Here is a 26,916-nt window from a genome sequence, read left to right on the forward strand (position 1 = left end):
TCTGTGACTATGATCTGATGGTTTCCATCCGAGGATGTTAAAGGAAGTAGCGCAGCACATTGTAGAGCCCTTACTATCATCTTTCAGAGCTGCCCAGATATTTGTCCTTCTGGTTTGGAAATTAACACACATTCTGCCTTTTAAAAGGGTGAAAGTGAAAAACTAGGGAATTAGAGATCAGTTGGCTTTACATCTGTGGTGATGAGATTGTTGTAGTCTATAATCAAGGATGGGTAATTGAACATCTTGAGAATGGGAGAGCCAGCATGGATTCGTGACAGGTAGGTCATTCCTGACAGACCTTAGTGAATGTTTCGAAGAGGTGACTAAGGTAGTGGACAGGGGAATGTCTTTAGATGTTGTGCATTTGGAGTTTCAGAAGGCATTTGATAAAGTCTCATACAAGAGATTGTTACCTAAGGTAGAAGCGCATGGAATTGAGGGCAAATTACTGACATGGCTTGGAAATTGGCTGAGTGGCAGGTGACAGGAAATAGGGATAATGGACAGATACTCAAGTTGGCAGGAAATGGTCAATGGTGCCCCAAAAGGATCTGTGTTAGGGCTTAAATTATTTATATTATTTATTAAAGACTTGGATAAGCACGTGGAAGGTCATAAATCCAAATTTGTTGATGACACAGTGTTGGGCAGCATTGTTGATAGCGATAGAATATAATTACAAAGGGATGTTGATAGATCGGGTGAATAGGCAAAACTGTGGCAGATGGAATTCAATGTAACCAAGTGTGAGGTTATCTATTGGAGTAAGCAAGGACAGATCAGGGTAGTTTCTAGGTGGTGTGAAGTTAACTACAGTGACTGTCCAAAGAGACTTGGGGGTTCAGATGCATAGGTTGTTATAATGCCATGAACAAATGCAGAAAATAATCAAGATGACTAATGAAATGCTGGCCTTTATATTCAGAGGACTGGAGTTCAAGAATGCAGAGGTTATGCTGCAGCTACACAAAACTCTGGTTAGACCCCATTTAGAGTACTGTTGGCAGCTCACGGTACCACATCACAAGAAAGGTATATTGGCATTGGAAGGAATACAAAGTAGGTTTACATGAATGATTTCTGTACATCAGTGGTTGAGTTACCAGTAGAGATTATACAAACTAGGCCTGTTTTCTGTAGAATTTAGACAGCTGAGCACTAATCTAATCAAAGTCTTCAAGATTGTAACAAGAAAAGACAGGGTAGATAAAGATTAGCTATTTCTACAAGATGGGAATTCTAGCACCAGGGGACAAAGTGTGAGCATTAGGGCCAGACTATTCAGGAGAGATGTTAAGAACTGCTGCTATACTCAAAGGCTGGTCAACATTTGAAACATTTTTCCACAAATGGCAGTGGATGCTGGATCAGTTGTTAGCTTTAACTCTGAGATTATTTTTTTTTGTTAATCAAATATATGAAAGGATATGGGCCAAAGGAGGGGTGTGGAGTTAGGCCACAGATCAGTCCAGATGTCACTGAATGGCAGAACTGACCTGAGGGGCTGAGTGGCCTACTTTTGCTTCAGCATTTTATGCTCTTATGGAGAAAGATTCAGTGGAAGCTTTCAATAGAATACTTGAAGGGGGAAGCGTTGCAGGGTCGTGCATATGAAATGGGGAAGTGGGCCTAATTGAATGGAATCCTCAATGAACTGAATCAGACACAATTGTCTGAACAGCCTTGTTTCTCTGCACTATTATTTTTGTGTTTGTAAAACATACATCTCAGATGATGCCTGGTTTAAACCAGGTACAGATCTTGGGCTGAGGTTACGTTGGGGCAATGAACTTTGACTCTGTGCAGGAAGCTTCTGCCAATGGACTCCTGTTCATAAAATCATCACATCTCGTATTGCAGGAGGAGGCCATTCAGCCCATTATGTTTGCCCCAGACCCATTGACAAATTGGAAGCTTCTTCCAATGGACTCCTGCTGTCCCCTGAGGGTGGGACACATTCATATCCTTTCCTGCTCATCAGCGTTTGTAAGATTGGGGCTTATGGAAACTCGAGGATATGAAACCTCAAACTTGAGGCCAGCCAAAGATCTGCTGCCTATGTTTTAACTTGTCCTCAAGTCCCTCTTCTTTATCATCCAAGTCTTGCTGACCCTCACTGGCTCCTGCTTAAGTTCTTTTTTATTCATTCATGGGACGTGGGCATCGCTAGCTGGGTGAGCATTTTTACGACCTGTCTCTAGTTGCACTTGAGAAGGTGATGAAGAGGTGCACAGCGTGAAGCCTGGAGTTTGATGAGCATGTGGATCTTAAAGGCTCATTGCTCTCATAGCCATGAAATATAGGAGCAGGATTAGCCATGGAGTCATAGAGACGTACAGCACAGAAACAGACCCTTCGGTCCAATCCATCCATGCCGACCAGATATCCCAACCCAATCTAGTCCCACCTGCCAGTACCCGGTCCATATCCCTCCAAACCCTTCCTATTCATATACCCATCCAAATGCCTTTTAAATATTGCAATTGTACTAACCTCCACCACTTCCTCTGTCAGCTCATTCCATTAACGTACCACCCTCTGCATGAAAAAGTTGCCCCTTAGGTCTCTTTTGTATCTTTCCCCTCTCACCCTAAACCTATGCGCTCTAGTTCTGGACTCCCCTACCCCAGGGAAATGATGTTGTCTATTTACCCTATCCGTGCACCTCATGATTTTGTCAACCTCTATAAAGTCACCCCTCAGCCTCCAATGCTCCAGGGAAAACAGCCCCAGCCTGTTCAGCCTCTCCCTTTCGCTCAAATCCTCCAACCCTGACAACATCCTTGTAAATCTTTTCTGAACCCTTTTCTGAACCCTGGCTGAGGGGTGACCTTATAGAGGTTTTCAAAATCATGAGGGGCATGGATAGGATAAATACAAAGTCTTTTCCCTGGGGTGGGGGAGTCCAGAACTAGAGGGTATAGGTTTAGGGTTAGAGGGGAAAGATATAAAAGAGAGCTAAGGGACAACGTTTTCACTCAGAGGATGGTACGTGTTTGGAATGAGCTGCCAGAGGATGTGGTGGAGGCGAGTACAATTGCAACATTTAAAAGGCATCTGGATGGGTATATGAATAGGAAGGGTTTGGAGGGATATGGCCAGGTGCTGGCAGGTGGGAATCGATTGGGTTGGGATATCTGGTCGGCATGGACGAGTTGCACCAAAGGGTCTGTTTCCGTGCTGTATATCTCTATGACTCTGTGACTCTTAAATGCTATTCCCCTACCAAATAAAAATTTCACCATTTGCCACAGTGGGATTCCCCATGGGCCCAGGACATATGCTGAATTATAACTCATGGCATCCTGACTACACCACCCAGTGTGTGTGTGTGAGGCAGGTGCATGATAACAGGCATAGGTGACAGGGGGGTATGTGTGATGCAGGTTCTTTGGGGGTGTAGCTGTGGGGTACTGTGTGAGGGATGGAGAGCGTGTGGGAGGGTGTGAGGGATGGGGGGGTGTCTGAGGGGTTGGGGGAGTGTGAGAGGGATGGAGAATAGTGTGTGATGGGTGGGGGTGTTGTGTGTTAGGTCTCCCCATGACTCAGCAGCACAAAATGACTGACAGCTCCCATGGCTAATACAGCAGAACACAGCTGACTAACATTTACTCAAGGTTGTTGAATGTGCTAAGACATAGATTTCTCATTTGATAACAATAGCAATACAAGATTGCAGCTAATGCATAATACACTAACTAATTGTTTAATCAATAATTATAGATCTAGATTCCAAATTAGTTATAGCACTCAAAGCATTGAAGAGAAATATCCAATCCAGTTTCAGACAATAAAAGCAACCCCTTATCATTACAGGGAGAAAGGAATACAGAGATTAGCAGACATTCTTAATGTGTTCATTCAATCCACATTCCAAACAATTTTTAAAGAATTCAACATTAGTAACCACATAACTTTGTTGGATCTGATCAAAAATTAATATCCCTTTGTATTTCCTGTAGTGAGGGATTTAAACAGTTCCTGAAGTGATAGGTAAGTATCTAATTAATTGGCAGTTAACACATGCAGTTGGCAAATGTTACTTGAATACAGTATCCATTGTGAAAGGCCTCAAAAAGGGAGATGAGAGTCTGGAAAATATCATGAGTGATTTGGGGGGTGGACCACAAGCATGTCCACCTCTGTCGTTTTGCTGAGGCAAGCTTAAATTGTCTAAGATGCTGTACTGGAAAGCTGATTACAGAGGGGTAATACCGCGGGCTGCTGACCAACTGTATTTGAACAAGGTGGGGTTGTTGATGTGTGTACTCTAAATTGTATAAGACATTGTGAAGCTTTTTTGCTGTGCTGTACCTGATATGTAAATCACAATAAAGGTCACCTGAATCTGCCCCGCGACTCGGACTCTCATTAAAAATATGAGATCTCACAGTGTGTAATGAGTGCATGAAGGATGGGGGAGCGTGTTTAGAGCATTTGGGAGTGGATGTGGGATTGGGATTGTGTGAGGGGTGTGTGAGGGGTGGAGGTGTGGTGGGAGGTGAGGTAAGGGCAGTGTCTGAGTGGTGGGGGCTGGTTGTATCTATCTCACCTGAAACAGTCAATGAAGAGTTGAAAGCTGATAAAACTTCTGCCGAAATCCTGGCACTTTGTCCGGCTGCCTCCAAGGCTGCAGCTCAACACCACTGCCTCGAGAGTAATTAGGTTTGGGCAATAAATACTGGTTTAACCCGTGATCGCACTTCCTTCAAATAAATTAGAAATACACCGAGGGAGAAAGTGCAATAAATGACATCACTGAAGGAAATGAATCATCTGTCAGCTGTGGGTGGATAAAAAGCTCAGTTTGTACAGAAGCAGGAGAATACACAATCTATGTTTGCAAGGCGGAGGGTGGACATAGTCACCAGAGTGATTCTCACTAAAGTAAGTGTTTTTTTTTGGTTTTCTAATAATTAACGTTGATGTTTAATTTTGAAGTGATGGAATCGAATAGGAGGCTCATTAGGTGACCCTTGGTTAAACTACCGCTAAATTGTGAAACAGATCTACTTTGACAAAAAAAGAATACATAGGTATTACAGGATTGGAGTTTGACGTACACACCCAGCTCGAGATAGGCTGATACTCTTTATGCCGGAGGGTTGATCTACTGAAAGTGTTTACATTTCTGGAAAATTTTGATCGGTTCAGCCTAAGTTTCCTCTCATTTTTCCTGCTACTGTGCAGTTTGGAGGGGACACAGGAGTCAATATAGTAAATATATTTCCACCTGTGTGGTGGGCAGCTGACCGAAGCTGGGAAGCGCAATAAGCACTGATGAATCCTATTTGGAATTCAGGAGAAATGTCTTTACCCAGAGAGTGTGGCGAGTATAGAACTCGCTCCCACAGCCAGTAGTGAATATCATTTCAAGGAAAATCTGTTTAAACTATGAGGGAGAAAGCATTATGCTGATGATGGGGTGAGATTGGGAAGAGGTTTATGTGCAGCATTAGCACCACTATAGAGCAGATGGCCCTGTCAGAGTGGATGTTGTGAAGGTGTTCCGGTTGGCAGGAGAGACAAGGATCTGAGAGCACAACGTTAGGGTAAAGGGAGATAAGGAGAAACTTCTTTAGCCAGCCACTGAAGACTGCGAAGGCCAGGTCACTGAGTATATTTAAAACAGAGATGGATAATTGCCCAGGAGATCAAAGGTTATGGGGAGAAAGTGGGGAAAATGGGGTTGAAAAACTGATCAGTCATGATCGAATGGTAAAGCAGACTTGATGGGCTGAATGGCCTAATTTCTCTCCTATTCTGGATCAGTGGTGCTGGAAGAGCATAGCAATTCAGGCAGCATCCGAGGACAGGCAAAATCGACGTTTCGGGCAAAAGCCCTAATGAAGGGCTTTTGCCCGAAACGTCGATTTTGCCTGTCCTCGGATGCTGCCTGAATTGCTATGCTCTTCCAGCACCACTGATCCAGAATCTGGTTTCCAGCATCTGCAGTCATTGTTTTTACCTCTAATTTCTCTCCTATGTCTTCTGGCCTTTCTGTGCTGTAAAAATCACCATAATTCAATGTACAAGTCTCACTAACATTAGACACCAAACCTAGGACTAGACAGAAAAACATTCTGTGAAAGGCAAGGTGTCCCTGAAGGGACCTGGCTCCATCCCCTTCTGATAGGTCCCAACCCACAATCTGACAAAACATAGCAACGAGTAGACCATCTGAGTCTCATTCTCTCCATATAGAATCACAGCATCCCTACAGTGTAAAAAGAGGCACTGACCTCCAAAGAACATCTCACCCAGACTCACCCCATCCCAGTAACCCTACATGAGGGTTTTTACCATGGCTAATCCACCTACCCTGCACACCCCTGAACAATATGGGAAATTTAGCATGGCCAATCTACCCAAACCACACAGTTGGTATCATCCTGCATTGCAAACCATGAGTTACCTGAGTCGTCTGCCCAGCTTCCCCTTAAAATACATTGAAATGATTAACTTCACCCACTTCCTCTGTAACAGCAAGATCCACATTCTCATTTCTCATGTATTAGAAAATGTACTTATGCTGATAGCTACTAGACTTAAGCTTCTGTGATGAGTTTAATGAAACACAGGAACCTGGATTCAGGTCTGAGGTGTCCAATGGTCATTCAGCCTCTGCCCCCTGTTCTCAGGCAAAGTTGATTATGTAGCATAAAAACAAAATAAATCTGAAATAAAAACAGCTGAAGAAACTCAGCAGGTCTGGCAGCATCTGTAGAGACAAACAATGTTTCAAGTCTGATATGACTTCTTCAGAACTCTTCTCTGCTGAATAGCACTCTGTCTTTGAGCCAGAAGGTGTTCAGCCCAGCTCTTGTGTCCATCATCTAGACTGAGATTGTCAATGCAGTCCTGAAGGAATGTTACACCGTTGAAAGTGTGTTCTTTTGGGTGAGACTGTGGGTTTTTATTCCCCATTCTCCTGTGGATCAATGCTGACTGTGTTTATTGAGCCAGAAAGAATACTGAAAATAATTCAGATGAGAAAATTAACATCCAATCAAGTTAGACACACCAAGAAGAAATAAGCTAAACACTAGGATTTATAAAAGACCACACTACATCTGTGAAACAGGTAAAGAACAAAGAACATTTACCACCCAGGAACAGGCCCTTCGGCCCTCCAAGCCTGAACCTTTCCAAATCCACTGTCTAGACCTTTTGCCCAATTCCTAAGCATCTGTATCCCTCTGCTCCCCACCTACTCATGCAACTGTTCAAATGCACCTTAAATTAATCTACTGTGCCTGCCTCTACTACCTTTGCTGGCAACGCGTTCCAGGCACCTATCACCCTCTGTATAAAGTACTTGCTGTGTACATCCCCTTAAACTTTTCACCTTTAACGCATGACCTCTTGTTATTGAATCCCTCACCCTGGGGAAAAAGCTTATCTCTATCTACCCTGTCTATACCCTTCATGATTTTGTAGACCTCAATCAGGTTCCCCCTCAATCTCCTGTTTTCTAATGAAAATAATTCTAATCTACTCAACCTCTCTTCATAGCCAGCATCTTCCATACCAGGCAACATCCTTGTCAACCTTCTCTGCACCCTCTTCAAGCATCCACATCCTTTTGGTAATGTGGTGATCAGAACTGTACACAATATTCTAAATGCGTCTGAACCAATTTTAACATATGACATCTACAGCCATTCCTTTATCTATCAACTTGGTCATTTCCTCAAAGAACTCTAAGTTGGTAAGGCACAATCTACACCGCATAAAACCATGTTGCCTATCACTGATAAGCTCATTCTTTTCCAAATATAAATAGATTTTATAACTCAGTACCTTCTCCAGCAACTTCCCACCACTGACGTCAGGCTCACTGGTCTTAGTTACCTGGAATATCCTTACTACCCTTCTTGTGCAGGGGGACAACATGAGCAATGCTCCAGTCCTCTGGCACCTCACCTGTGTTTAAGGATGCTACAAAGATATCTGTCAGAGCCCCAGCTATTTCCTCTTTCACCTCCCTCAGCAACCTGGGATAGATCCCATCTGGTCCTGGGGATTTGTTCACCTTAATATCCTTTAGCCTACCCAAAACATCTTCCCTCCTTATGTCAACATGATCCAGAGTAAACAAATTTTTATCTCTAATCTCAGCATTCATCATCTCCCACTCCTCAGTGAACACTGATGCAAAGTAATCATTGAGAATCTCACCCATTTTCTCAGGTTTGACACACAACCTTCCTTCCTTATCTTTTAGTGGACCAACCCTTACTCTGGTTACCATCTTCCTTCTTATATAAGAATAAAAGGCCTTGGGATTCTCCTTAATTCTGCTCACTAAAGTTATTTCATGACCCCTTTTAGACCACTTGATTTCTCGCTTAAGATTGGTCCTACTCTCTTAATATTCCTCCAGGGCCCGTTCTGTTCTTAGCTGCCTGGACCTATGTATGCTTCCCTTTTCCTCTTGGCTAGTCGCACAATTTCTCCTGTCATCCACGGTTCACAAACCTTGCCTTTCCTATCCCTTGTTTTGAAAGGGACATGCCTATCCTGCACTATCTTCAACCTAGCTCTTTAAAGCCTCCCACATATCAAATGTGGACTTTCCTTCAAATAGCTGTGTCCAATCCCCATTTCCCAGCTCCTGCCTAATTTTGATATAATTGGCCTTGGCCTGGTTTAGTACTTGTCCCTTAGGACCACTCTCATTGTTGTCTACGAGTATTCTAAAACTTGTAGAATTGTAGTCACTATTCCCAAAGAAATCCCTCACTGCAACTTCTACCACCTGTCCTGGCTATTTCCCCAGTACCAGGTCCAATATGGCCCCTTCTCTCTTCGAACTATTGACATACTGCTCTAGAAAACTCTCCTGGACGCTGTCCCATCCAGAACTCTGACATCTAAATGTATCCCAGTCAATGTTGGGAAAATTAAAATCTCCCATCACCACCACCCTGTTGCCTCTACAGCTTTCCATAATCTGTTTACCTATTTGTTCTTCTAGGGACAAGTACTAAACCAGGCCAAGGCCAATTATATCAAAATTAGGTAGGAGCTGGGAAATGGGGATTGGACACAGCTATTTGAAGGAAAGTCCACATTTGATATGTGGGAGGCTTTAAAAAGCTAGGTTGAAGATAGTGCAGGATAGGCATGTCCCTTGCTGTTGGGAGGCCTGTAATACAGCCCCACCAATGTAACTGCACCCTTATTTCTAAGTTCTACCCATAATGCCTCACTGCTCATGCCCTCCATATTGTCCACCTTTAGCACAGTCTGATATCATCCGTGACCAGCAATGCAACTCCTACCCCTCCCCTTACTTCCCTCCCTGTCCTGTCTGAAGCATCTATATCCTGGAACATTTAGTTGCCAGTCATGCTCTTCCTTCAACCAAGTCCCTGTGATCATAAAACCATTGTCCATAATTATTTTTGACTTTGGCTAATTACTGGTATGTAGACTCCTCAGGTTGGGATATTTTGATATTTTTGTAGATAAAATTGGTGTCCTGACCCAGCTGACTGTCGGGAATTATTAGACACTCTTTGGATGATTCCAGGACAGGTGATCCCTGGGGGAAGTAATCTGGACTGGTAACTGACTAAGACCATAAGACATGGGAGCAGAAATTAGGCCATTCAGCCCATCAGGTCTGTTCCGCCATTCAATCATGGCTGATAAGTTTCTCAACCCCATTCTCTTGCTTTCTCCTTGTAACCCTTGGTTCCCTTGATACTCAAGAAACAATCTCTCAGTCTTAAATGTACTCAATGACCTGGCCTCCACAGTCTCCTGTAGCAATGAATTCCACAGATTCACCATTGTCTGGCTGAAGAAGTTTCTCCTTATCTCTGTTCTAAAAAGCCTTCCCCTTACTCGAAGGCTGTGCTCTCAGGTCCTAATCTCTACCAATGGAAACATCTTCCCAACATCTACTCTGTCCAAGCCATTGAGTATTCTGCAAGTTTCAATTAGGTCCCTTCTAAACTCCATTGAGTATAGACCCAGTCCTCAAACATGCCTCATATGTTAAACTTTTCATTCCCAAGACCATTCTTGTGAACCTCCTCTGAACATGCTGCAGCACCAGTACATTCTTCCTGAGGTATGGGACCCAAAACTGTGCACAATACTTCAAATGTGTTCTAACCAGAGCCTTACAGAGCCTCCGAAGTACATCCCTGCTAATACATTCAAGTCCTCTCAAAATAAACGCCATCATTGGATTTGCCTTCCTAACTACTGACTCAATCTGCAAGTTTACCTTGAGAGAATCCTGGATGAGAACTCCCAAGTCACTTTGCACTTCAGATTTCTGAATTTTCTCCCCATTTACAAAAATGTCCATGCCTCTATTCTTCCTATGAAAGTGCATGACCTCACAGTTTCCCACGGTGTACTCCATCTGCCACTTCTTTGTCCACTCTCCTAACCTGTCCAAATCCTTTTGCAGCCTCCCTGCTTCCTCAATGCTACCTGTCCCTCTACCTATCTTTATATTGTCTGCAAACTTAGCCAGAATGCCCTCAGTTCCTTCATTCAATTGATAATATAATGACTCGTTTGTAAATAAGTTTCATGATTTATTGTTGTTATTCCTCAGTCTCTTATCCTACAAGAAATGGAAAAGTGGCAGAAACTGAGACCAGTTGAGTTCAAGAATGGCATCTTGTGGCTTGAAGGTAGGTCTTTTTTGAATGATTCACATTTGATATTTGGGAAGAAAAATAAAGACGCAAATTCTGAACCCAATGTTGGATTAGAAAACTCCCCACTCATTGAGGTCTCTGTTCACCCTCTCTGAATTCTGGAGAATTTGAAGTCACACAGACTTAACTCTCTTGCCCCTTCCATCGAGGCTCTTTATTCTTTTACAAAATTAACCTAACATAGACCAACAGGCCGAATGACTGCAATATGTGCGCATACGTGCAAACACAAGCATACAAACCCAGACACAGACACTGAAACAAGAATGGGGGAAATGATAGCATTGTAGACTGTCACAGATCTAATAATCGAGTGTCCCAGATTAATGTCTTCTTCTCCCCAGTCTAGAGGGTTTTAGTTTTGTCAATTTTAACACATGTGGATGGTGATGTGTTACAGTTCACTCAGAATCTAAGTTGTTGTGGTGACATTGACTACAACATCTATTTAAAAGTACATGTTCCCTGTAATTTGAAACAAGAATGGAAATTGCTGGAGAAGCTCAACAGGTCTGATAGCACCTGTAGAGAGAGAAACAGATTTAATGTTTTGGTTCTGCAGAAGGGTTGCTGGAACAGACACATTAAATTTGTTTTGCTGTCCCCACAGATGATGCCAGACCTGTTGAGTTTCTACAGCAATTTGTTTTTGTTTCAGATTTCCAGTTTTTGCGGCTCTTTGTTTTTTATTTTAGAATCTGGCACCCTGACTGATTTTTTTCTTTCCTATTCTGGGGCATGGGGGCCAGCTGCAGTTCTCAGATTGCACACTCACTGGGGTGTGTGGCAGAGTTAATTATTCACTCAGTAAACTCACTGAATCACAGTGAGGGCTCAGTGAGATGGTCTCATTTGCAGAGTGAATATTTCACCACATCCTTATTGAGTGAGGATCTGCTTCCAAGGACAAGGCTAACAGAAACAGATTCAACAGCCTCTCATCTGATACTGAGGGTTTTGTGTTAATATTCCATTTGCTGGAATTGCAAAATGAGCAGAATTTTGAAAGTTAATGGAAAATTAGACTGGGGGCAAATTAGCAAATGCCTGTTCTTTTTTCCTTTGTCTCTTTTTCCCCCTTATTTCCCACACGACCACCTAACAGTGGTAGTGCTTCTAATTTGCCTCAGCACTTGTGTGTGTGTATATGCAGGTGTGAGACAGTGAAAGACAACAGGTGTAGAAATGTTTATTCATTTTCCACCATCCGAGTGGTCAGTGTGACAAGTAATGCCCTTCTCGACAAAGGGCAATGTTGCATGATCAAACAGTGAAGGGGAGGGCAGGGATTAAACCAAAATAGAGTTGGAGGGGGAAATAAAACTCTCCACTCCCTGCAGCGCACACCTCTCCCTGAACAGCTTGAGGGTGTTGGTAGATACCGTGTGCTCCTTCTTTAGGCTCGAATGTAACCATGGAAATGCTTGTTCTTTATCTGGAAGATTTAATTAAACTCAATTGAACTGTATTGTTAAGTAATTTCCTCTAAGATGCATAGCTTCATGAGGACTATGCAGCAGAAAAAACAATTAGAAGGAATTGAGATAAAGTTCTGGTTATATACGATATACAACATAAAATAGTCATTTGGTCCAACCAGTGTGTGTGGGTGATAATGCTCCACTCATACCTCATATTTTCCCTCACGTAAAATTACCCCAATTAAGTGATTGTGATAAATTCAGCCCAGGTGGACCTCATAGAATAAGCATTGTCTGACTGGGGCTGTTAATCCAGTCCAATCAGAGAGCATTGGCTGATAGATAAGAGCAGGAGTGTCTACCGCACTTAGGCGGTAGTGTGGGGGTTAAAAAAAATAAACAGGGGACTCATTCCCCTTCACTGTTTGATCACACAGCACTGCCTTTTGATGTGAAGGGCAGTGTTTGTCACTGGCCACTTGGGTGTTTGCCTAATTTGAGTGTATGTGCAAGGACTCTCCTTGAAGGCGACTATCCCTAGACCAGCTGCCCTACAGGAAGAGAGAAGGAGAAGGAGAGACCAGCACTCCCACTGCTGGTCTCTGGGACCCCGCCCAGAAAAAAAAAGAACAGGAGTGTCTTTGATTTGATCCCTGCCCTCCCCTTCACTGTTTGATCACGCAGCATTGCCCTTTGTTGAGAAGGGCACTGCTTGTCACTGGCCATCCTGATGTTTCCTTTCTTCCTGCTGGTGGAAATTGATTTGAAGATTTGTACGCCTCCTGTCTTTCACTGTGTCTCACACCTGCACACACACAACATGGGTGCTGGGGAAAATATAAGCACTACCGCAGTTAGGTGGTAGTGTGGGGGCAAGGAGAAAGAGGGGGGAAAAACATAACCGGAAATAAAAAGAGGAGTGTCTTTGATTTAATCCCTGCCCTCCCCTTGACTTTTTGATCACACAGCATTGCCCTTTGTTGAGAAGGGCACTTGCCATTCGAGTGTTTCCTTTCATCCTGGTGGTGGAATATAAATAAAGATTTACACACTCATTGTTCTTCACTGTGTCCTACACCTGCGCGCACACACACAAAAAGACTGAGGGACCTGGATCAGTGTGAAGGACTCTCCATGTGTAAATGAGATAACCAGAATCCAGAGAAAGTAATTTCCTGTCATGGTGAAAGGAAAGGCTGGTAGATATAGAGAATGCTGGATGACGAAAGAAATTGAGGGTTTGGTTAAGAAAAAGAAAGAAGCATATGTAAGGTATAGACAGGATAAATCGAGTGAATCCTTAAGAGTATAAAGGAAGTAGGAGTATACTTAAGAGGGAAATCAGGAGGGCAAAAAGGAGACATGAGATAGCTTTTGCAAATAGAGTTAAGGAGAATCCAAAGGGTTTTTATTAGTACATTAAGGACAAAAGGGTAACTAGGGAGAGAATAGGACCCCTCAAAGATCAGCAAGGTGGCCTTTATCTGGAGCCGCAGAAAATGGGAGAGATACTTAACGAGTATTTTGCATCAGTATTTACTGAAAAAAGGATATGAAAGATATAGGAAGTAGTGAAATAGGTGGTGACACCTTGCAAAATGTCCATATTACAGAGGAGGAAATGATGGATGTCTTGAAATGCATAAAGGTAGATAAATCCCCAGGACCTGATCAGGTGTACCCAGAACTCTGTGGGAAGCTAGAGAAGTGATTGCTGGGCCTCTTGCTTAGATATTTGTATCATCGATAGTCACAGGTGAGGTGCCGTAAGACTAGAGGTTGGTTAACGTGGTGTCACTATTTAAGAAGGGTAGTAAGGAGAAGCCAGGGAACTATAGACCAGTGAGCCTGACCTCGGTGGTGGGCAAGTTGTTGGAGAGAATCCTGAAGGACAGGACGTACAGTTATTTGGAAGGGCAAGGACTGATGAGGGATAGTCAACTTGGCTTTGTGCGTGGGAAATCATGTCTCTCAAACCTGATTGCGTTTTTGAAGGAGTAACAAAAGGAAATTGATGAGGGCAGAGCAGTAGATGTGATCCATTTGGACTTCAGTAAAACGTTCTACAAGGTTCCCCATGGAAGACTGGTTAGCAAGGTTAGGTCTCACGGAAAAAAGGGATAACTAGCCATTAGGATACAGAACTGGCTCAAAGGTAGAAGACAGAGGGTGGTGGTGGAGGGTTGTTTTTCAGACTGGAGGCCTATGACCAGTGGATTGCCACAAAGATCGGTGCTGGGTCCTCTACTTGTTGTCATTTACATACATGATTTGGATGTGAGCATAAGAGGTACAGTTAGTAGGTTTGCAGATGACACCAAAATTGGAGGTGTAGTGGACAGCGAAGAGGGTTACCTCAGATTACAACAGGAACTTCACCAGATGAGCCAATCGGCCGAGAAGTGGCAGATGAAGTTTAACTCCGATAAATGCGAGGTGCTGCATTTTGGGAAAGCAAATCCTAGCACGACTTATACACTTAATGGTAAGGTCCTAGGGAGGGTTGCTGAACAAAGAGACCTTGGAGTGCAGGTTCATAGCTCCTTGAAAGTGGAGTCGCAGGTAGATAGGATAGTGAAGAAGGCGTTTGGTATGCTTTCTTTTATTGGTCAGAGTATTGAGTACAGGAGTTGGGAGGTCATGTTGCGGCTGTACAGGACATTGGTTAGGCCACTGTTGGAATATTACGTGCAATTCTGGTCTCCTTCATATCGGAAAGATTTTGTGAAACTTGAAAGGGTTCAGAAAAGATTTACAAAGATGTTGCCAGGGTTGGAGGATTTGAGCTATAGGGAGAGGCTGAACAGACTGGGGCTGTTTTCCCTGGAGTGTCAGAGGCTGAGGGGTGATCTTATAGAGGCTTACAAAATTGAGGGGCATGAATAGGATAAAAAGACAAAGTCTTTTCCCTGGGGTAGGGGAGTCCAGAACTAGAGGGCATAGGTTTAGGGTGAGAGGAGAAAGATAAAAGAAACCTAAGGGGCAACTTTTTCACGCAGAGGGTGGTACGTGTATGGAATGAGCTGCCAAAGGAAATGGTGGAAGCTGGTACAACTGCAACATTTACGAGACATTTGGATGGGTATATGAATTGGAAGGGTTTGGAGGGATATGGGCTGGGTGCTGGCAGATGGGACTAGATTGGGTTGGGATATCTGGTTGGCATGGACGGGTTGAACTGAAGGGTCTGTTTCCATGCTGTACATCTCTATGACTCTCTAAGTAAAGGGTGACTTGGTGACAGGATACCAGCCCCTGTGGCGTTATTTTATCCACAAGAGAAAATGTTCTCTTGGTTTCCATTCTATCAAACTCTATTATAAATTTCCAAAACCCTTCACCTCAATTAGGTTACCTCTCAGCCTTATTTTGTTTTCAAGAGAAAAGACTGAATCATTCTCAGACATTTCAGGCATCATCCTTGTAAACCTTTACTACACTGTCCTATCACCTCTAAATAGACTTTTATATATAAATATAAAACAACTCCACACAGTGTTCCAAGTGTCGCATAAGTTCAATGCAGGTTTAACATAATTATTGAAGTGGTCATAGCTGAAACAGGGTCCTGATTTGAATAAAAAGGAACCATGAGAGTATGAGGCACAGGTTGGCAAGGATGGGTTGCAGAAATGTGTTACAGGGGTTAAGAGCAAATTGGCAACACTTCATATTTTAAAAAAATGTGCATGAAATACAACAATGATTAATTCCTGTCTGACATAAAAAAAACATGTAATAAAAATAAATAAAACACATGAAATTTGGGATATCAGATTTAAAGAGGAGACATTTAGAGTTGCCCATATATGTAGCATTTGGAGGATTTGGAGAATTGCAAAATTTAGATTAGATTAGATTAGATTAGATTAGATTACTTACAGTGTGGAAACAGGCCCTTCGGCCCAACAAGTCCACACCGCCCCGCCGAAGCGCAACCCACCCATACCCCTACATTTACCCCTTACCTAACACTATGGGCAATTTAGCATGGCCAATTCACCTGACCTGCACATCTTTGGACTGTGGGAGGAAACCGGAGCACCCGGAGGAAACCTACGCAGCAAGCCTAAGGACAAAAAGTTTGATCAAGAGGGGTGAAATAGAGGACGAGAGCAAAATTGCAGGGAACATAGAAACTGATCATAAAATCTTATATAAAAATGAGAAGAGAAAATGATTACTAAGGACAAATACAAGCACCTCACAGTCAAAAACTGGGGAAATTTTAATGGGGAACAAAGAAATAACAGAAGAATTGAACACAAAAGTGGGAACAAATAACCTCCTGGAAATAGGTCTAGATCTAGTGAGAGAACAGAATTAATGAAAATCAGTATTAGTGAGAAAATTCTTTGGAAAATTAATGGGGTTAAAGGCTGACAAATCTCCAGAGCTTGATAATCTACATCCGAGACTACTAAAGGAAGTGCTGAAAATGTGTTGCTGGAAAATTTGTGGCGGATATCCTTCCATATCTGTCACAAATTCACCTGCACCTTCACACACATCATTTACTGCATCCACTGCACCCGATGTGGCCTCCTCTATATTGGAGAGACAGGCCGCCTACTTGCTGAATGTTTCAGAGAACACCTCTGGGACACCCGCACCAACCAACCCAACCACCCCGTGGCTCAACACTTCAACTCCCCCTCCCACTCCGGCCTATCACCCTCACCTTAACCTCCTTCCACCTATCGCATTTCCAACACCCCTCCCCCAAGTCCCTCCTCCCTACCTTTTATCTTATCCTGCTTGGCACACTCTCCTCATTCCTGAAGAAGGGCTCATGCCCGAAACGTCGATTTTCCTGCTCCTTGGATGCTGCCTGACCTGCTGCGCTTTTCCAGCAACACATTTTCAGCTCTGATCTCCAGCATCTGCAGACCTCACTTTCTCCTACTAAAGGAAGTGGCCCTGTAAATATTGGATATATTGGTTGTCATCTTCCAAAGTTCTACACACACTGGAGAATTCCTACAGATTAAACGGTGGCCGTTTTAACCCACTATTTAAAAAAGAGAAGCGATAAAACAGACAATTACAGACCTGTTAGACTAACAGATGTGGAAAATACTACAGCCTATAATAAAAGATGCGATAATAGAACAAGTAGGCGGCCTGTCTCTCCAATTAAATGAGACCTGGATTGATGAAAGGTAAATCATGCTTAACAAACCCACTGGAATTCTTTGAGGATGTAATTACCAGAGTAGATGCAATTTAGATTTTCAGAGGGCTTTTGATAAGCTCCTTCATTAGAGTTTAGGAGACAAACTTAAAGCACATGGGATACAGAACAATATATTGGCATGGATTAAGAATTGTTTGACAGACAGGAAACAGAGTGGGAATAAATGGGTCTTTTCTAAATGGCAAGTAATGTTTGGTAGGGTACTGCAAGGATCGGTACTTAGACCCCATTATTCACATTATATATTAATGACCTAGAACTGCAACATTTCCAAGTTTACTGATGACACAAAACAGGGCAAGATTGTGAGTTTTTAGGAAATGCAAGGAGTCTTAAAGTGATCTAGACAAGTTGAGTGGGTGGGTAAACACATGACAAATGCAGTACAACAAGGTTAGATGTGAAGTTTAGTATGGAAAAAATAAATATAAAGTATTTAAATGGCAATATATTGGGGAGTGTAGAGCACAAAATGACCTCTGTTTTCTTGTACACCAGTAAATGAAAATAACAGGCAACTGCATCAAGCAATTAGGAAGGCAAATGGTATACTGTACCTTCAGTACAAGAGGGATTGGAGTTCAGCAGTAGGGATGTCTCAGATTTCATGTTTTGGTTCCAGCGACTCTTCTTCAGAACTGGAACTAAAACATTAAATCTGTTTCTCTCTCTCTCCACAGGTTCTGTGAGACCTGCCGAGTTTCCCTAGCAATTTCTGTTTTTGTTTCAAATTTCAGGGAATGTTGATTATAACATGCAATTAAAGGTACTTGTCACCAGAATAACTTGGATTCTCAGTGAACTGTAACACATCACCATCCATACGTGTTAAAAATTCAGAAGGTTAGATTCTCATGGGGGCAACTGGGGCTCCTTACAATTTAACCAGAACTTGCTTCTACATCTTTGTGCTGCACTTAGTGACCTTCATGCAGCCACTAACACATTACAACTTTTGGAACATTGAGATCTTACCAACTTTGCACATGCAGGATGTGAACATGACCAAGTCTGAAAAAGAAAAGTATTGAAATTTACTTTGAAAAGCCCCAGCTCTTGAAAATATCAATATCTGATCAGATGCTGGGTGTGTGAATGGAAAAATATGATTATCTACAAATCTAACCTGCTCAGAGATAGAGAGAAGATAGAGAGAGGCATAACTGTTTCCATTAAGACTGAAATTAAACATTTTAACTTTTTGATCAGTAGCTTGAGCATTTTTGGCTCTTTGGACAATTGAATTATACCACACAGGAGAGTCCCTTCTGACCTATCGAGTCTGCACTGATCTTTCTACACTAATCTCACTTTCCAACACGTGGCTTATGTTACAACATTGAATGTTATGACATTTCTAGTGCTCATCCACATACAATCCATTATTCTGAACTGGCCAAGGCATTATATGGAATCAAAACCAGAAATTGTTGGAAAAACTCAGCAGGTCAGGCAGCATCTGTGGAAAGAAAGCAAAATTAACGTTCCAGGTCTATTGACCCTTCTCATGAATGCTACTGGACCTGCTGGGTTTTTCCAACAACTTTTTTGTTTTGCTTCTGATTTCCAGCATTTGCGATTCTTTTGGTTTTTTTAAGGGATTATATGGATCTGAAATGATTAGGGGACATTTAAATTTAGATGAAGGGATTTAATTTTCTCATTTCCTTCAGTTAGTTCTCTTGGACAATCTGATATCAACCTTGGTTTAAGTTATAGATGACATCATTTCAACTATTAATTTCCCATACCCTCATCCCAAAGTCTGAAGCATAAACAAACTGCTCTCTGGTGACTAGATAACAGACTAATTCTTAAACCTAAACCCACAGACTTCCTGGTGTGGTAATTCAGCAAGAGCCATAACATTGCTCAGAATTCAAAGAACAAACCCACTGAACAATCTCAGACTTTTACACCTTGCAAATTGATCACCAAATGTTGTTTAAGGTTCAGAAGACCAAAAAAACCCTTCCTTAAAAGAATTGTTTTTAGTCAATACTGATAATTTTGAATAATTTGTTGTGGCACACCGCAGTCAGGTACTCACTATTCCGTGAATACTCAGTGTAGGTTAAACACTTCTTGCCTGGTGTGTTAAGTATCAGTTCAACCCAGGAAATGATATGAGATGTTAACTTTATATTTAGCCATCAGTTGTGGGTGACACTGCGGGTCAAAAAGCCATGGGTTCAAGTCCCATTCAGCAGAGCTGAACTCAGAAACCGGGACTGAGGGAATGCTGTCTTTCAGATGGGATGTTGAATGCTATTCACAAATTCCCAAAACACTTGACTGTTCCTTTTACTTTTGGCATGGAGTCTCTTATGACAGAATTAATGCAGACAGCCTTGAGTGCCTGAAGAACTCTCCCCGCACTGTAAAGTGAAGTACTGGAACTATTGGTTGGTGCCTCAGTTTAACATCACATCTGAGAGATGGCACTCCACACAATGCAGCACTCTGCAATAAAAGTGTCTGCCTAGCTCAATACTCTGAGGTGGAGTCTTTTCAGTAGGAGGTGAAACTGCTAGCCATTGATCTATAACTGACAATATACAGCTGTTTTATTTTATGATTCATTTTTGAATGATACTTATCAATAACAACCAATACAGCAAGCAGTCAAGAATTAATTCTTTCTTTTCTTTTATAACCTGTGCGGAAACATGAAGAATCTCCAAGAGGTAAGATATGGAAACTTCCAAATATTTAAATGCTGAAGAGTCTATTTTTGTGGTTCCATCTTCCAATACTGTCAGACACTTCCTTCTCTCTCCTTGACATCTCGACATAAAGTTTATTTTCTCTATTGTAATGCAGTTGATGATCCATTTAAATCCTTGTGTAAATACATTTAAAAAATAACTTGCATTTTTATAGCATCTTGCATGACATCATTAAAATACTATTGAAGCATAGTCCCTGAAATAAATGAAACAGGACAACCAATGTATACACAGCAAGTCCCTGCAAATGGCTGTATGATAATGACAGGATCATCTGTGCTTTTTAATGTTAAATCCATTGTTTGGAATAGTGCCCATAGGGTCCTTACCATTCTGCTGGGAGGGTGTACAGAATCATTGGCTTGACAGATCATCCGAAAGAGCTGTTTGGGCAGCACAGCACTAACTAAGATCATTTGCTTTGAAGTGGGATTAGAAGTCATGACCTTCTCAGTCCAAGAGGAGAGCTACTGAGCCACAGCTGACAATTCAGGGAATGGCTAAGGGAATGATGGAGGGAGTCAAACATTGGTGAGGAGATACTGAGAAGCTAAAAGAACTGGGGTGCATGCTGGAGAGAGTACAGTTTCAGCAAAAAGAATCCAGGCAGGTGATGACATTGAGGTGTTGTTGCTGGACTTGTATTCCAGAGATTGTGATATTTCTCTGGAGACCCAGGTTCATTGCCTTCCAAATAAAATGGTGAAACATTAATTTTTTAAAACTGGAGAAAATTGCAAACTAAATGGCTATCTGGCTACATGTGGTATAACCCACTACTGCCTTTCTTAAGGAAGGAAATCTGCCATCCTTACTTAATATCTTGATTCCAGACCCATAGCAATACAATTAATTGGTCTCTAAAATCTGAACACTTCTTGCAAGAAGCACTTAGGGCGTTAAGGAACAGAATGTACTCTGAGTGGGGGACTCCACCACCAAGAGACACTCAGTAGCACTAGTACTGACTGAGACAACTGAGTCCCAAAGGAAAACATTGCGAGACTGGATCGTAGCTGGTGGTGAGGGAAACATTTCTTGACATCCCCAATCTACTTGCATCTGTCAGTATCCCATCTTCACACTGAATGCCTCCATCATGATGTATGGCACTACTACAGCACTTAGTGGGATATATTTTGAACAATTCATGACTTGTCAGAGAATCATAGAATCCATACAGTGCAGAAATAGGCCATTTGGCCCATTGAGTCTACACTGACCTTCTGAAGAGCATCCCACCCCATCCCCATAACCCCATATTTACTATGGCTAACCCATCAACCTGCGCAACACTGGACACTATGGGTCAATTTAGCATGACCAATCAACCTAACTTGCACATCTTTGGACTGTGGAAGGAAACTGGAACATCCAGAGGATACCCACACAGACAGTTATCTGAGACTGGAATCAAACCCAGATCCATGGTGCTGTGAGGCAACAGTGCTAACCACTGAGCCAGTGTCACCCCAGTTCTTTCTAGCTGAGTAATAAACAAAACCACTAGCTGTTTACATTTATTAGAGATAAGGATGTAGGGGACAGTGTAAAGACTTTTAAGGAAGTATGCCATCCCAAAATTCTGATAATGCATTAAAGTTTTTAAATTATGGGCCTGATTTTCCAGGAAGTGAGAACCCTACACATTCCAATCAAGATTCTTTCAGAAGTGTGGAGCCATAATTCCATTCTGATAATTTCCACAGTGCAGAACTATCATAGGAAGATTATCCGCATAAGTGATGGTGTTCCCATTGTTATTGGTTGCGATGATGTCACAGGCTCAGGAGCAGGTTCCTATTTTGAATTCGATGGGAATTGTGATTTTAGAAAAGATCTTTTTGATGCTGTCACCTGTCTGTAAAATACTTCATTTTTGTTTAGATTTCGAGGAAGACTGTCTCGAATTTTCACACAAGGACAGCGTGTTTGTGAAGGATTTTCATCAGAAACTATTGGTATTCACAGGAAAAGAAAGTTGCGGAGAAGCAAAATTTCGTGATCTGAATAAGATCGAAAAGGCTGATGGTATTTTTTTGTTGGGAAATTTAACAAATGAATAATCAATGAACATTTTTGTGTCATTTTGAAGTTCTGATTAAATTTATTTTCTTGTTTGTTAGGTGTTTATGTATGTACTGAAAGAGGCTGAGCAATTGCAATAGAATCTATAATTAACAGGATAAAGCCCATACAGACATGCTGTGTGCCTGTTGGGTTTAGTGTTTTGCTGTATTGGGTCAATGTATAAAAAACTGCAGAATGATTGCAGCATAGCAAGAGGCTGTGGGAAAGGAATTCACCTACTCATACACTCCCAACCCATTCCCCATGGACCTGTATATTTTTACTTTGTTAGATGGGTGATCCAGCTCCCTCTCTGCACCACACTCTCAGGTAGTGGCCTCCAGATCTGAACCATCTTTTGCAATGAAAACATTTCCTCCTATCACCATTCCCTCTTTTGCCAACTACTTTAAGTGTGCCTTCTGATCCTCAATTTTGCATCATAGGGAAGTTTCTCACTTTCTTACTCAACAAAACCTCGTAATGGTTTTGAACATATCTATCAAGTATCCTCTTCTCTAAGGAAAATAGTCCCAACTACTCTTGTTTATCAACAGAACTGAATGCCTTTAAATTCTTCTAAAATTGTGGTGCCTAGAAGTGACCATTCACCAATCCAAGTAATGTTGAGTGACTTGGGTCGGTAAGTCCCACCAGTTCATTCTCTAACTTTGTTGGTACAATGCTGATTATGAAACTTGCCGCATATCCCATAGCCACTGCTAACTCACTCCCTGTGCCATGGTTCATTCTTATCCCAGCTACACTGTCCACTGTCCAAAGTTGCTTCTACCCTCCGATAACTCAAACTCCTAATGTCAGTACTGATTTGCCAGGCCACAGACTCTACAATTACAAACCCCACTCAATCCCTGTCTGACAGCCATGAGACACAGAGTCTATTTATCTGTTGCTGGGGTAAAAATCATGGAACCCCCTTTCTAGCAGCAGAGAGTGTCCCTTCATTACCTGGACTGTAACAGTTTAAGAAGCCTGTTCATCACCATCTTCTCAAGAGACAATTAGGAATAAGCAATAAACACTGGTCTTGCTTAGGCTGTCAAAATGCCATGAACAAATCATGAAGTTTCTGTACCCAAACACTTGCTCTAAAACCTGAGATTCTATTACATTCTCATCTGACCAAATACATTTCTACTGTTGTTTTTAATTACTTGTGCATCTGAGCTCCCAACTCCTTGTGATCTTCCCCTCACCCAGTCTCTCATATTTGCAAAATAATTATTTAATTATAATAAAATGGAAGGGTGGTGTGACTAGATAGAAATTAGCTGCTGACTCTTAGTCACTAATTTGATTTTTTTAAATCCCTCTGTGATCAGCAATGAGGCCTGACAACTTAGTGAATGGTAAGTTATTCGGAACTGAATATCTAGAAATACACAGAAATTACAATTAGAAGTTTTGTGAAAGTGGTCATTCTCCAATCTGCAACGTTTAGGGTTTCTTTGCAAATCAACCCAGTGAAAAGGCAAAGGGTAAAGCTCTTGTGGCATAGTGGTAGTGTCTACATCTGAGTTAGAAAATCCAGATTCAAGTACCATCCTGTTCCAGAGGTGTTATGACATAGCCAAATACATTTATAAAAAACAATAATGTCTACAATTGTACCAGGCAGCTCCATGACTAACTTTCAACAAGAAAGTAAGTTTGGGTTTTTCAAGGGAAAGATGGTCTTTCAGCTCTCTTAAACTTCAATCATTAGTTAGCAGAACATAACTCAGAGACTGGTGACACCTCATGTGTGTTAGATCAAAATTAACTCTCTGTCTCTCAGGAGCCCTGCCAAGGGCTGATTTGGAGCAGGAGATTAAAACTGACCAGATTACCTGATGGCTTTGTGGCTAATTGCATCATCTAGGGGTTGTCTAGATTAGAGTGGTGTTGGAAAAGCACAGCAGGTCAGGCAGCATCCGAGGAGCAGGAAAATCAATGTTTTGGGCAAAAGTCCTGATAAAGGACACGGGAGTGATTTTGCATCTGAGCTCAGTTAGATTATACTACATCTTAGGGCAGGTCCAATTTCTTAACATCTGAAACTGAGCTCTGTCCGGAGGGTCACTGAAGATGTTACCTAGTATGGTAATAAAACATCTGAAAAAGAACCTTTCAGCTCTGTGAGCAAACCTACATCCAGAACTAGGCCTTAACACCAGTTTGTACTAGCTCCATGACTATCCCCCAATATCTCATCCAAATAGCATTTGACCCTGGGTCATTGATATAGAAGGGCAATTTGATCAGCAAAAGCATCACAGTTCAACCAGATCTCAATACCACCTCATGAACACATCTTCATGAAAGGGGGAATTGCAAAATGTGGAATGGCTGGTGGTGGGAGTAAAGATTTTAAAAAGTTATCATATTAAAATAATGAATTCTCCATTTTGGGGGATGGAATTAACTTAGTTCAATTAGTCTAAACTGTGCTGACCTTTAAAACTTAGAAGTTACTCCTGACTTACTATGTCAAAATGTTACAGAACTGTGAACAACTCTATAAAATCTTATTTTAATCTTTTCTAACGTAAGGGAAACAATCGCAAATTTGCCAGTGTCCCAACATGACTGAAGTCCCTCACCCGGCACTATTCTAGTAAAGCTTCTCCGTATTACGGCTTGGACATCCTTCCAACGATGCAAAGCCAAAATTGGACAGTGCTATGGTCAAGGCCCAACCTTACTTTTATAAAGGTCTAGCCTAAGTTTCTTGCTTTTGTAATCTGTGCTTCTATTTATAAAGTTAAGATTTGCGTGTTTTTGTTAATCAGCATTCTAATATATCCTAAAGTCCTGTGCATATGTACATTCCCAGGTTCCTGGGACCAGTTTGATTCTAGTTACAAAAATGATTGCTTATGCTTTGTTTTTGTCCTTTTCATAGGCATCAAGTTTGACGTAATTTACCACGAGTTAACAAACTGCAAAACATGTGGATTCAAGGATTCATTTCCAGTCTCCTTTGTAGTTCATTACAACTCAAAGACATATCAAATGTCATGCAGCGAGTCCAAATGTATTGAATTTCTAGTGAGTGCAGTTCTAAGATTATTATAATAAACCTTCACCTCAAGTCATGCTTTGCAATACTGACCAGGAGGGATAACAGGTTTGAGAAATGGAACATGTTACCCTTCTCCCACTCACTATCAGCAGTACAAAAAGGGTCTCAAGCTCAACTTGACATTTAATGGGCTATGGGGGGCTACAAGTGCTTTTAAAATACTTGGAGTCAAAAATAGCCTCTCAGGCAGATACAGTTGAGGAAACACAAATTTCCACTCCACATAGCAATAGGTTGCATGTCCTTAGCTTTAATACATCCATGTCTTTTAATTCATTCATGGGAGGTACATGCTACTGGTAAGGGAAGAGGGTGATGGGAAACCACTTGTTGAACTGCACCAGTCCATGTGGTGTTGGTATAGCCACGGCTCTCCAAGTTTTGGCAAAAACCCCTAGATGTTCATAAGGAGGACTTTACAGGGTCACAGTAAGCATTTGTCATTTCAGACTCCCAGGTACTCAAAGTATAACATTATAAAATAAAGGAAGTATTCTCTTCCTCTGGAAGTGAACACAGTATCCTTTATGGGCATAAGAACTTGTTTCAAGAATTTTAATGATTTCTGTATCTGCATTCTCTGGTTTCTTTGCTCCTTATTATGTTTAGTTTTTTTAGTGGAAATATTGCACTTAGAATAAACTGCCCTGGATATGCAGTGAAAAATTTTGATTTTTAATTTTTTTTTTAAATCAGGAGCAGAATACCACAGAAGAAGAAATAGTGGATAGGAGCAAACGCAACATCATATTCTACAGGAAGGCTCTCGAGGGACAATTTTCAATGTTTGAATCGGAGTTGGCACGTGGTTACTGGTTGTGTGCAGAACATGAAAAGGGACTTTATAAATTAGCATTGAAGGAGGTGAAAGTAGACGTTGACGAAGGAACCCTGCTGAGGTTGTCACTGTGTAAATAGAATACCGGGAAGAACCCAACTAGAACCCTAAAATTAAGGTGACGCCTCCCCCACCCTCTAAAAAGGTGCAACGTTGAGAATGACTCTAAGCTGACATTTTACATTAGTGACCTGTACATTTTAATCCACATTGCAGTTATTTTAGGCATTGCATCACCATTTTCCCCCCAAATTGATAATTATCAGTGGTTTGTAAAAAGAAATGTACATAGTTGCCTCAGGGAAAATGTAGTCAAGCAAATGTTTTGATTTACTAAGGGGTTAATCTGTAACTTTACTAGGGTAGGGATATTTTTAGAAGTAGTTGCTTTAGCAGAGAAGGAACAAGTTAACATTTGTTTGGATAATCAGATCTGATGAAGATCGAAAGTTGTGCAGTTATTCTTACATATGGAACAGAGGTAAATACCTGTAAAGTTGCTTAACTATATTTAGTGTATTTTACCATCCTTTTGTCATTGTGGAAACACTTGCAGGTAGGTTTACCTGCTACAGAACTACTTTTTAAAAACAAATCTATGATGCCTGTCACTTATACTTGTTCAAATTTGTTCAAATGCAATTTAAATAGATTCAAACTGAGGTCTACTCAGTGAGGCTGGACCCTTTACCTTTGGTAACCTTGTGTGGGGCAATAAACCCCACCCAGCATGGCTTTTCTGTATCAATCCTCCAACATAGTAAGTGTCCTCATCATTGATATTCATTTATAACAGATTCATTTATAACAATGACGGTTGGAGGAAGAACGCCTCATCTTCCGGCTAGGAACCCTCCAACCACAAGGGATGAACTCGGATTTCAC

General features: G+C 41.6%; 1 protein-coding gene across 2 annotated transcripts; it reads left to right on the plus strand.

The window, feature by feature from the left end:
- The first annotated feature begins 4,059 nt into the window (after positions 1 to 4,059).
- LOC122540580 lies at positions 4,060 to 26,916 on the plus strand. Of its 2 annotated transcripts, XM_043676458.1 has the most exons (7): positions 4,060 to 4,890; positions 10,586 to 10,664; positions 19,985 to 19,996; positions 21,926 to 22,069; positions 23,452 to 23,478; positions 25,014 to 25,159; positions 25,890 to 26,916. In XM_043676458.1, exons 1-7 carry the CDS (start codon positions 4,840 to 4,842, stop codon positions 26,109 to 26,111), a joined length of 681 nt encoding a protein of 226 aa, XP_043532393.1. In that variant the 5' UTR covers positions 4,060 to 4,839; the 3' UTR covers positions 26,112 to 26,916. The 2 variants fall into 2 exon arrangements, with proteins under 2 accessions (XP_043532393.1, XP_043532394.1); XM_043676459.1 differs by lacking the exon at positions 23,452 to 23,478 and having other exon boundaries at positions 4,062 to 4,890.

The sequence above is a fragment of the Chiloscyllium plagiosum genome, chromosome 35 (genome assembly GCF_004010195.1).
Source record: "Chiloscyllium plagiosum isolate BGI_BamShark_2017 chromosome 35, ASM401019v2, whole genome shotgun sequence".
Classification (NCBI taxonomy): Eukaryota; Metazoa; Chordata; class Chondrichthyes; order Orectolobiformes; family Hemiscylliidae; genus Chiloscyllium; species Chiloscyllium plagiosum.